The sequence below is a fragment of the Aphis gossypii genome, chromosome 3 (assembly GCF_020184175.1).
Source record: "Aphis gossypii isolate Hap1 chromosome 3, ASM2018417v2, whole genome shotgun sequence".
NCBI classification, from domain to species: domain Eukaryota; kingdom Metazoa; phylum Arthropoda; class Insecta; order Hemiptera; family Aphididae; genus Aphis; species Aphis gossypii.
In genome coordinates, this window is record NC_065532.1 from 26,415,770 (window position 1) to 26,429,286 (window position 13,517).

Genomic DNA, 13,517 nt, shown 5'->3' on the forward strand with positions numbered 1-13,517 from the left:
GACTTATGGGTCGCGGCGGCCGGCAACGCAGTGTCGCCGATTTGAACGGCCCGAAAATGTGCTGCCGCCTATTATATTATTATTGTCGTTATTTTTCCTCGCCATCGCGGGTACCGGTCAACATTTTAACCGAAATAGCTTATTACACTCGCTTCCACCGCCGCTTTTATAAGAAAAACATTCGAGACATGCACTAACAGGATGATATTGAGAATTGTTCACAGTTTAGAGTTAAGGTCTGTTAAATGCGAAGTATTTGTGACGATCAGAGAGGGTGGGATTTGCTTGGAAAAATGTCACCGACAGGCGACAAGGCTACAACAATTTACAGGACCTGCGCATCCGTGAGATGTCTACTTGTGTAGTTGTGTACTTGAGATGTGTACCTGCCTATATAGCCCCACACAAACCTGCTGTCGCTGTGGTCCTTAGACGTAATTATAATATTATTATGCGCGTTTATATCTATATACAGAACCTCTAGAAGTTCGCTCTCGGAATTTGAAATCTCGTAGCATCCTATCATTCCTATCGTTTTAATGTTTAATCAGACAAAATACATTTAATTTAATTACTATTTACTATACATTTACACCACCTACGTATATTTATTGGTGACACGCGTATTATGACAAAAATATAATATGTTATAGGGATAAATATGAGAAATAACGTTTTCTTTTGAATAATGAATATAAATCAGTAATCATAATTATATGTAGGTAATATTTAAAACAGAAGTTCTAAAATATCGTACAATTATTATTGAGCAAAGAAAATATATTACGAAGTGATTGAGCTAATCATATAATCATGATAGACGACCTCATTTTAATTTAAACTGCATGTAACAATATTGTTAGTAAATAGTAGGTATTCAACGTTCGTTTTTATGCTTTCCAGTTTCCCTAATACGGTCGTACGGTCGTTAGATGTTGATAGTCATTATCAAAGTAGAAAATAATTGTGGACGAATAATAATTATGCCATTAAAACCATATCTTGAGGGTGGGTCTAATGGGTCTATTGGTCTACACTTATAACAGAGAACAGGGATTGAAAAATCGCAATTAGTATATGCAAATCAGCTTGTTGCTGTAAAAGGCTCGTCAATTTCCCTCTGATTTTCGCATTAAATCCTTTTACCCCTACGGCCCTGAAACCGTCGAAAATGTATTGATCAGAAGCCGAATATATTATACAGGCACGTCGTATATAAATATATATATATTTTTTTTTTTCAACAAAATAACAAATTTAAATTTTCCTATTCAGTTTGATTATACCTAGCTACAATCTTCCTGTCAAGTTCGGTTTAAATCAATTATGTCGACGTGACAACGAATTTTCTGTATAAATTATAATTCATTATATTTATGCATATATTCTATGTATAGTTATATAACACTACAACTATTAAACTATATATGTTTGTATATATATAATGTATATTTATAAAATGTCAGGCAGCTTCTGTTATCTTTACGGCCGAGTGCATCCATATTATTTATGGGTACATATTATAATTATATTTATCTGTTACGTAAACAGAAAAACAAACTTTGATGGGAAAAAAACTTAAAAATCATAAATGATTATAAGTTAAAAGTTATAAAATAAGAAAATTTGCTATAACTTTTCAGGGAGTGTTGACCCCCTTAACACCCACCTCATGTTTAATAATGTTATTACGTCGACGTCGGAGATGAATCAGTGAGTGAAAGAAACAGACCTCTACTCACCTGCGCCCATAATACATCTTGAATACTTTTTCCCTCTAAATTTTATCCTTCCCTATTGTTTTCGGAATAACGTACTATATACCTGTTCGAGGGCGTCATTTGCGGTACGCAGGGTATACATTTGCTTACCTAAAATTCTAAATTGTAACTTTTGGCCCGCAAAGCACATTGCACATGGCCCGCTCCGCCACATCACAAAAAAAATAAAAATTATATTAAAATAATAAATTAATAAGTAAATATTATGATTGTTGATAATTGATTGATTAATCACGTCTTTATAATCACAAAACAACCACTGTATGATTATTACTAATAACCACAAATTTTACTGATTTATTCTGTGCATATCTATTGTATTGTTTTATATTGTTAATTGTTTTTATTTAATTTGACTGTTGAAGTTTCAATTTGTATTAAATTTAGACATTTATAGCTTTTGCACTGCTTACTGCTTATATTACTTCATTTTACTTTATTTTAATTGTGTTAATAATTATTATTATACTACTATAATATTAATAATAACAAAAATGTCAAGAAAAAAATAAATAGTGGCTTGCTCAATATTTATGCGCGTACCGAAAAAAAAAATTTTAATGACGCCCCTGTACCTGTGATACCTGTCATATAGCTGTTATTATATAATATAGTGTTATTCAATCATTTAATTGTAATCATTAATGTATTATATAATATACTATTTACACTATATTATATGATACTATAATATCAATATGGTGTTTCCCTATTGTTACTAGTTTTTACTTATATAAAGTTATAAATTATAATAATGTATCGATGTGACTACGTCTAGCTATAGGTAAAATATTAATGTCAGTATTTAATATCTATGATATAGATAATTTTATTTTAACAAACTGTTCTCCTGTATCCGGGAAATTGTCAGTAAATAAATTATGTACCTATATTGTATAAATAAAAAATGAAGAGGCGGACATTTAATACATGACATAATAATTATTATAATATACTTTTATTATTTTTATCTTCACTTTGGAACCGTGATGCATGCGTGATATTAGTATTATTAATTAATTATGTATAATGTATTATTATTATATAGGTACACCCGTTCACAAACCGCGATTGCGCAATATAAGTGTGACTAGGTACTACTAATTTCTAAAGATATTATTGGTATATGTACATTGAAACTCGATATTCGTGTCCGCTGTACAATATAGTGTATGATACATTATAAATACATACCGTCATACTATAAACATAGATATATCATTATTATGTGCTGTGCGTACCTTTAATACTTTTGTTGTTTTAAGGTGGGTTTATAATACAGCGGTGTATAGTTGTAAATATATTATATATATGTAGGTACGTATAATATACCATCTGAGTGTTAAACAAGAGAACAAAAACGAATAATATTGACGTTTGACAGACTGCACGAACTCACACAAATTATTGTCATTCATCAAATTCATCACACGATGATATATAACACGTACAAGTAAATATAATATATAATATACCTACCTATGTGTGAATTATATTGCCTTTTTTATTTTGTTGTTTTACAGCTCCTATTAATATGTCAACGTGACAATGTTGTGATATATTAATTTATAATATAGTTATACGATGTAGGTATGTAATGCAAAATATATATATACCTATATATATAAATACATATAATATATGAATAAAGGATATAGACTATATTATATAGAGTAATATAAATATATACAGTAGTATATTATTGTGCATCATCGCTTTTGCAAGTAACTAGGTACTGCAGATTAATGAAAATATTTATATTTTGTTATTTTTGTACATGATTCTTCAATTCATGCGCTAAATAGAATCGACTGTATACCATATGGTATCAGGTACCGGCTTATGTTATATTATGTATGTGTACATAATGTACTTATAAATTATAACTTATAAGTATATAACAATATAATATGTTTTATGTATATTTTTTTTCATCCGTCAACGCAAGCTTAACCCACGCATGGCGCACTATTAGTAACTAATGCAAATAATAAAAGGTAAACAATAAGTTATCTGCTTTGTAATAATAAGTTTTTGTTTAGCTATATTACTGCTAGGTCCAAAAACAGCAACGCGCGTAACCGTTTAAAACTATAGTTCAGTAACCACGAATAATTATAATTATAACTATAATTATACATTTTAGTAGGTATACACTTATAGTTTAAACATTATGCTAAATATGTTTAATACACCTATAATGACTAATAGATATTTATAATACGATATGTCAATATACATACTGTTATAATATAGTGTATACAGTATATATGATAATAGAAAACTTCCATGTCCCGGGTGGCTTTGTGTAAACCGTCATGCTGTTCCGTCGATTGGCGTCAAGCATTTGTAATAATTAAAAATATGCACTGCAGACACAGCCACACAGGGGTTGATGTTTTTAATCATTTTTTTATTTGACAATGCTATGACGCATAATATATGTTAATAGGTAGGTTATATGTATATTGTATATTATGACGTACAAACGGTTTTATTTTTCAACGCAGCAACTTCGACATAAAATATCACTCTTCCCCTTCCTTGGCAATGTCAATAAAACGTAATTTTATAGGTATATACTTTGTACTTACTAACAAAATATTATTTTAAACTGCGGTTCAATGGCTGAACCAGTGACATGATAATATATATTTTAGATTCTGAATGGAGTGAAAAATTAAATGTGGTTTGCAGTACTTTTGAGAACTAAAATTTAAAAATTCACAGAATTTTTTTTAAGTATTCGGGAAAAATCATAGACTTATATTATAATAAGTCTATTGGAAAAATAAACAAAAAATTAAAGAAATAAGAGAATTTTGGATCAAACCTATATTTTAGTAAATTGATTTTGATTTTTTTTTTGGCTTAGTTAAAAAACGAATAATAATAGATATTTAAATTTTTTATTTTTTTTTTATAAGTGTCAATAAAAGAAGTTTTGTTGAGTTAAAGTTACTTAAAAATGTAATACAAGATTTTTCATAAGCTTTTTTTTACCAGTTAATAATTATCAAAAATATATGGTCGCGATATACCTAAGTATTTATAAAGTTATAGAATTTGGAAAATGAACAAAAACATAAAAATCTGCAAACATTTTTCTTTTTATATCTAAGATTTGAAAATTTTAATACATAATTAGTAATTACTTACGAGTTTTTCTACTTAAAATAAACAAAAAAAAGAAAAAGTTTGGATCAAATGTTTTTATTGTTTTTTATACATAATATTATTTTAAAAATATTTTAACTTTTTTGCATTATTCTCTTTTACAAATTATTTTTAGTATTGTTTTTATAAATGTAATAATAATCGCTCATTTAAAAAACTAAAAATTGTTATTTTAGTTATATAAAAATATTAAAAATATATTTATTTTAAAAATCATTTTAAGGTCAAAATATTCAATTTTTATAGCTAACTGCTAAGAAGGGATGAAAATTCAATACAAATTCTCATAAATGGTTGATACAATCGTATACTAAAAATTAAAAATACCAAAGCATGTGTTATTTTCAACATTTCAACATTTTATGCTTAAAGTATATGTAAAAATTATGTGTATCATTACTATATAAACAATAATTAATGATGTTATTTATTTTGTTATAGGTAATTCAAAAAAATTATTAGCGAGGAACTAATTATATACGTGTACGTATATAATAAGTTTTACTATAATGCGCAATGTCATTTTTTAAATAGGTATGTAGAATGTAGATAGATTAATTTATATTAGGTATAGTATTTCTTTATACCATGAATCTATTTGGAACGTGAAATTGAAAATATGTGCTACAATAGTGACTATAAAAAACTAAATATTTTTTACATAAATCGTAATGACTATAAGTTATTGATTCAAAAAAATAATTTTTATGATGATAAGTTTTTATATTTTATAAGAATCATCTTATGACTTATAGTGTTGTATAGGAAGATAATATATACATATTAGAGACTAGAGAGAGAATAACGTCAGAACCGCTGCGACGCAATTGGGGTAACTACCCAAGATAATTAAATACCCATGGGTCATTGCTCCGGCGGCAACTTAATGAATAATGTATTTCATATTGTTATAAACTAAAATATACACATAAACATAACTACCAAAGTTGATAGGTACTTGATTCGTGCAATACGTATTTTTGCTTTAAAAATAACCACCAACATTCTGCCTATTATGTAAATATGCATGTATTCAATATTATAATATACGAGTTTGATTTAAATAATCTGTTCCTGAACGAATAACAATTTAACAGTGACGCGTACATTTTACATTTTACATAATACATATTAATATATAAGCTGCAGCTAACAGCGGGATACTATAGGGCGAACCATACGGCAATCGGGGCTGTTGATCTTTGCAGATATTATTATATAGGTACTCGTCTTCTTTTCACTGAATAATAACAGAAACAAAAATATATGTACTATTTAGAGGCGTTAATATCGAAAACTGTTTTATCAAAATATTCGACGTGCGTGTATATATATTAATACAATACAAGAAAATAGTTAGTTTTATACTTCGTGGTTTCTTCTACAATCATAATATTTAAGAATGAATAATATTACAGTATTATGCTATTTTATACCTATTTATTATATTATCCAATTATTGGATAATATGCCTACGATGTATCTGGTAGGACGTAAGTTATGGATATTGTGCATAGGTACCTATTGTGATTACGACCGCAGATTAGTCTTAAGTTTTAGTATGTTTAATCATAAAAATATACGTATCGCATCCGGTGATAAGTGGTAGATGAATGTTCCTTGTGAGTTTAATATGTTACACAAATACACAATACCATAATAATATAGGTAACATATCCGCTGATAATATTATTTTCTGAATAGTAGATAGAACGCTAAACCTACTTTTTTATTTATACCCGGGGTGGGCGACTGGCATGGCGGCCTGCGAGCTTTTTCAATCTGGCCCGTCATACACTTCTAAATTACATCATACAATTTTAAAGTTTATCGTCTATATTCTATAATCTACATGTATAGTCTATCTTATCAATGTAATAATGTTGTTGTCTGCAGTGGCGTGCCAAGGGGGGGGGCTAAAGGGGCTATAGCCTCCCCCGTTGGCTTTATTTTTTATATTGTTTTGAAATATTTAAATTTAAGTATGGACATTTTCTTACAAATTTGACTAATATATTTCTTGTTATTAGTTTTATAATAGAATATTTGAGTTAAAAAAGACAAAAGTATTATTAAAAGTGTTTATTAATTTTTTTTATTGTTTTTGGTTTTCAATAACTCAAGTTAAAAGTGTTTAGCCCTCCCCATAAAAAAATCCTGGCTATGCCTCTGGTTGTCTGGTATTGAACATCGTTAAATGTCATTATATAGCGTACCTATATACACACGTATGTGTACCGTGTTACAAAAGCTATACGTAGCTTTTAACCATAGCTGTTTGTACATTCGTATCGTGCTGTCGTTGAAATTATTACTTTCGTGTTTTTGTAGTGTTTAATAATTACCGCGTAAAAGCGTAAAATTGATGATGAAAATATAGACATTTTAACACCTCGTGGGAGAATGACTACCTATTTGTTCATTATTAACAAAATAAATGTATATTTTGAATGACCTATTTTTTCTTTCTATGCTCTGGTCCGCTAGATTTTAATTTACTAAACATTGGCCCTCTAATAACTTAAAGTTGCCCATCCCTGATTTATACGACGCAATTGTAATGGCTCGTCGGGATGCTATTCGTGTAACTTATAGAGCGACAAATCGTATCATGATAATGGTATGTATAATAATAGAATGGATAGTCAATAAATGAAATGTAGCAGTGAGAATTTAAGGTAGTAATTGACTTGGATAATTGATGTCATCAATGTTATATGTATAAATTATGTAATAAAGAGTAAACTGTATACCTAACGATTGTAATCCAAATCATTTTTACATGATACATAAATAAAAAAAATATTTAACCATTTTTTTATTAATATTGATGCAAAGAATTATATGTCAACAAATGAATATGCATGAAATTTCAAATTATGCCTTAAAAATAACCAAATATACCCTTAAAATATAATGCTCTAAAAAATTGTAAATTATAAATTATAATTGATGATAGTTAAAATATTAGGTATACCTATGTAGGCCCATAAGAGAAATTAGTTAATTTTTCAACCTACCTACTGATGTCTGATATAGATGTAGACATTTAGTTATAGTAAATAGATAAGTCATTATAATTGTCCAGTGTCCTACTCAATTGAGAAATAATGACCTTATAAATTTCAAAAACAATAAAATATATCTAAACCCTATTGCTTACGGGAAACGCAATAAAACGTTTTAAATTTTAATACCTAAACTAAAATGATTTACAATTTGTGCTCGAGTTAATTAATAGGAGGCAAAGAAAAGGACGAGTAATCAACATTTTCACAGTATAGGTAGTTTCTAGTTTCTACAGAATTATTAATTATTGTATTTAAAATAATCTTTAAGTGATTTTATCTGCAAGTAGTGAATAATTTATCCTAGAATTATGGAACTCAAGACCGGAAGTAGGTACTTATGAAATGGTCAATAGGTATGCATTGTATATAATATATATAATATGTATGTAGATAGGTACCTATAGGTAAAGACACTACTGATTAAAAAACTTAATTCTTATCACAACTTAAATTATGTGATTATAGCATGAGCACAAAACAATAGTATACTTATAATCTGTGTTTAGATACTTATATTATATTATAAGATTGTTAAGAAATTATAATATTTTAAATATTGTACATAGTTCAATAGTTAGATAGTAGATACTGGATTATTTGAGTTGTAATCAGAGTTACCAAATGCAATTAAGCAACTAATTGATTAAAGATATAATTGTTAAATTAAAATATGTTTTTTGAATTAAACCTCTTTCATTAAGTTGTATAGTACAACTAAAATTATTATTGTTATGAAAGACAAGTGAAAACAATACTACTTTTAGTATATTAGACTTCATTACCATTTCACAGATATTATTACGATTGGTTTGATCAATCTATTATTTAATTTATAGTTTATTTTTTATTGAAAATTAATAATTTATAACTGTTGTACAAAATTGACAAAAAAAAAAAAAAAAGAAATTCAACTGTTGTAAATAATTAAATAACACTAAAAAAAAAGAACAATTGCATAAATTTTAAACAATTGTTAACTTGCATTTTTTGCTAAAATATAATATTATAATGTATTTCTTATGGCTATTATTTAGTCTTGTTTACAAATTATTCAACAATATAATCTTAAACACAAATAAAAACATTTTTAAAACAATAATAGCCTTATTATAAATATTTTAAACCTGTACAAGTACTCTTTTAAGTTCGTGATAGTTTACATGGAATGGCATTAACAATTTTAATTATTGTATTACATTATTTATTACATAAGTTATTTATGTTTAATTCATACATAATTACATGTTTATGCTTATTAAAAGTAACAGTTCTTTAAAAACAAATTAAAAACAATTAATTATCTAAATAACATGTATAAAATAGGAAAACAATCTAGTGATGGCTGATTAATTGAGGCAGGACTTACAATGATATCAAGTAAAAAAAATATACACAACTAAAAACGTTCAAATAAATAACAAGTGAATTATTTCAATGACACAACCAATGAGTAAAGTAAGGCTATGTATTTCTTTTAAATAAAAAATGAGTAAAATAAAAACTTAATGGTAACATAAGTCTATAAATGCTAAACTCATTAAAATTACTAATTTTAAATAATATCTTATGCTGATCAATTGAATATATAAATAAAATATATAATAAACATTTAATACAATAAAGATTGATTTTAAAATGCAGATGGGGGAAAAAAAAGAAAGCGTAGGAAACTTAAAATAATGAATGTCACACAATTTGATCATAAGTCTTAAAAAAATATAGCACAATGATGATCACAATTCTCCAAAATTGTTATATCTCTTCAATTTTTTTGGTAATAAACTTCTGTACAAAACGGGATCAATCCTATACTCGACAGTCTTTAACGGCATTCTACCATAAATAGCGGCAAACATGTTCACACATGATGTTCTAGTAGCCATGTGACCTTGGTCAGCTGATAACATTTCGGTGTTTGTACATTGCGGACACTTAAACTTTTTTTTAGGAGTTACCTAGAAGAAAGTTGAATACTTAAAATTAAAAGGAAAAATAATTTATGTATAAAAATATTACTTTAATTGGAGCTTTGTTTGTAGTGTTCGAAACTAAAAAATTCATTGCAATGTCTTCACAGTTCATATGATCATCAACCCATTCTTTTATATTATTAGGCATAATATAGGTGTAAGCTTGATTCCAATACTATAAATGCATTTATACAATTTAAAATGATGTATTTTCTTTCTTTTTTTATCAATAACAATGTTCTTACTTTATGGTAAAATGCTGCTCCAGTCAATACCATGGACAATTCATTTTTCCATTCTGATTCATATTTCCAAGTATTAGTTTTGTTATTCCATACATGAGTTCTAGACGGAAAACCTACTATATGATCAGGAAATTCTTTCCAAACCTAAAAGCAGCAAACGTTAAACAATCTTACACGAAATTCTAAATAGTAATTTACCTGAAATCCAAATTCAATTTCATCTAAAGTCAACATAAGTATATCATCGTCAAGAGATAAAATTGCTTCTGTTTCAATTTCTCTGTATGGAAAAAAGCGATTTGATAATTTGTTTGCTGTTGTTTGTACAATCTTTAGAGATACATCAATTTTTGGCCACTCTGAAACTTTATTAATTGAGTTGTTTAATTTTTATAGATCACTAAATCATTGTACTTAAATATGTTGAAATTTCAAATACTCACAATGTGGTGGAGATTTTAACTGATTATTCCAAACAACAATAATCTTTTGCAAACTTGGTGCCTTACTAATCATATTTATTAGTGTAAACAAACTATCTATTCTATCATAAGATAATATTATTGCTGTGAATCCTGAAGAATCTGACATATATGGGAGGAATAATGGATTTCTAGCAGATACCTGAATAAATTCAACATGATAAATCTACTGATATTTATTAAATTATTAATATCAACATACAGGATTTGGTCTTAAATTCCAATTTTCATAAAAGTCTGAACTATGTGGATGTAGTCTTTGGCTTAATATCTTAAGAGTAGTCATGGTAATAATTTGCAATGATGATAAGTATGTCTTATATAGCCAACGGCCTTGAGCTGACATATCTTTCCGCCTGTCCAAAGGAATACCAGAAACTACTTCTAGTAAAGTATTTAATTCAGTTTCACTCCACATAATTACGGCTCTATCAAAGAGAAATGAAAACTTAGTTTTATAAAAAATAATAATATACAACAGTAAGTACAAACCTTTTCCAGTCTATAACTTCAAAAAATGGTAATACAACGTGATTAATAGCTACTATTGGTATACATCCTGCAGCTAGTGCATCAATTAAAACCGTATCCATTAACCGTGGACCAGGCAGTATCAAACAGAACACACTGTCCTAAATTAAATAATACAAAGTTTAAAAATAAAATAATAATTAAGTCAATATATTTCCTTTCATCCAAAAAAATATATTTTTCTTAACAATACTTACAGTGAACACTTCTGCATAACTATAAGTATTGTTTTTATGGCAAACTATTGTTTTGTTTTGTCCACTAGGTGAGCAAGGTTCTATAACTCTAATCATTGATTTTTGTTTCTCAATTGATTTCAAGGAAGTAATGAAATCATTATGAAGGTTTATTTGAACTGTGGTGATAAATGTTGTCCTGAAAAGTATTAAAAATCTTAATAATGTATTATATTTATTAAAATTAATTTAATTGTTTACCTGTTTTTAAAAGTATAGTCATTACTTAAAGAAATTGCTAAGTCACTATAAATTGCTATTGAAATATCAAAAGATGATCTATATGTCCAAGAATCAAAACCTACACCAGCAACCATGGCTTTACCAATGGACAATTCAACAACAGTTTTATAGTCTGGTGCTGTTCCTGGTACCATATTGAATATTAAATGGTTCTGACCACCGTTCCAACTAAATAATATAAACAAATTATTTAAATGGTTATTCCATTGTTATTATAAATCTAACTCACTGAGGTAATAATGCAAGAGCTTGTGATGTTTCTTTCACACGAAACCGGTTTTGATTTAATGTATCAATTGATGATACAAAAACACACGCTTCTTCTGGATTTTTAGTATAGTACTGACTTTCTACTATTGCACTCAGTATGGTATGATATTCTTTGGACATTTTACCCCCAATAGGTATGAAATCCTGGTCAACGTGTCTGGCCATCGGATAAACATAAACTTTAAAATCCCCATTAAACTCATGACCACACCTGTATATATTGAAACAATCGTAGAATGTACAACGAGAGTTTGTTGGATCAGTCGGACTGTCTTCAGGGATAACATACTGATAGACTTCTTGAATTTTAGGAGGTTTTTGGAGGAGCTTAACTGCATGAGGCAGAACAACTACATACACAAAAGACAGAAGAAATGAAATGAATAAAGAAATATAGATCAACTTTCGGTGTCTCAATAGACGGCAGCATGCTAAACGAATGAACATGATTTTATCAGTGACGGTCGTGAGGCAGACGCCTCATGGAGTAATACGAGCGTTGGCTCGGCGATGGTATTTTCATCATTGCAAGTTGCTCAGCCATTAGACGGTCCATTTTTTAAATGGCATAATTGAATAAGGTAAATATTAAATAAAAAAAAAAATTATAAAAACAAACACTTAAGTAAATACACGTTAGAATGTTGCATTATTTTTCGCGCTAATCGACCTGTTAACAGTATTAACTACAAATGCATTCGATTCAAATTGTCGGGTCATTTTTTGTTAATAATTCACGTCTAACAAATTTAAAACATAATTTTTTTAACATTATTTTATTATAATTTAAAAAAATTAACATTAGTCATTTTTACAACATTTCAAAAGCGTCCTAAGAGAACATCTTATTATTTATTATTATTATCTTTATCAGTTATCATACACACTGTGAATAAATAACCCTAACAATATGATGCACTGCATTTCCCCAGTGCATGCCAACCATAGATATTTTAAAATACTTCACATTTCATAACATTATATATTTTTATCGTTTTGATTAAATTATTTAAATATTTCATACCAAAGCACAAATGATGAAAGTTAAATTTTATGGCTATTATAATTTATAAGTCATACGATTAATTATTATTAATCTGAATATATTTTCAAAAATGTTATTCATACATGAGATATTAGATATCACTAACTAAAGTGAATAGTGATAGAGAGTAGAATGTAGTACCTATCCCCTATGTACCTACTGTAGTACTGTACTATTGTATTATTATACTTACCGACTTATTGTGTAGCACAAAAATAGAATAAAAGTACCAAAGTACTAACTAGTAACTAATAAAATCAAGTCACAAATATTAAAATTTACAATTTTCAACTTGCAGATTCGGAATATGATGGGATTTAAAAATGTTAAATCAGTAAAAGTACTGAAAAATATGCAATAATAAACTTTTGATTTTCATATAAAGGTGCTATTTGCCATTTGCTAAATAAGCAAATAATATCATGATATTAGTTTTAGCATTAAATGTCTATTCGAAATTATAAAC

General features: G+C 27.6%; 1 protein-coding gene across 1 annotated transcript; it reads right to left on the reverse strand.

The window, feature by feature from the left end:
• Window positions 1-8,772: 8,772 nt before the first annotated feature.
• Window positions 8,773-12,834, reverse strand: LOC114131437 (exostosin-2). The gene is made up of 10 exons (XM_027996651.2): window positions 11,966-12,834; window positions 11,695-11,904; window positions 11,455-11,632; window positions 11,219-11,358; window positions 10,929-11,154; window positions 10,688-10,868; window positions 10,443-10,609; window positions 10,245-10,388; window positions 10,046-10,174; window positions 8,773-9,984 (listed from the first exon to the last, which is right to left on the reverse strand). The coding sequence occupies exons 1-10, from the start codon at window positions 12,451-12,453 to the stop codon at window positions 9,763-9,765; spliced, it is 2,085 nt and encodes a 694-aa protein (XP_027852452.1). The 5' UTR covers window positions 12,454-12,834; the 3' UTR covers window positions 8,773-9,762.
• Between the last annotated feature and the right edge of the window lie 683 nt (window positions 12,835-13,517).

What these genes read in the sequence shown, in the direction of transcription:
- LOC114131437 (XM_027996651.2), bottom strand. Translation starts at nt 12,453, where the DNA reads ATGTTCATTCGTTTAGCATGCTGCCGTCTATTGAGACACCGAAAGTTG. An exon ending in GCTCTTGCATTATTACCTCA is followed by an intron (nt 11,905 to 11,965) that starts GTGAGTTAGATT and finishes TATATTATTTAG; the next exon opens with TTGGAACGGTGGTCAGAACC. An exon ending in GAGCAGCATTTTACCATAAA is followed by an intron (nt 10,175 to 10,244) that starts GTAAGAACATTG and finishes ATGCATTTATAG; the next exon opens with TATTGGAATCAAGCTTACAC.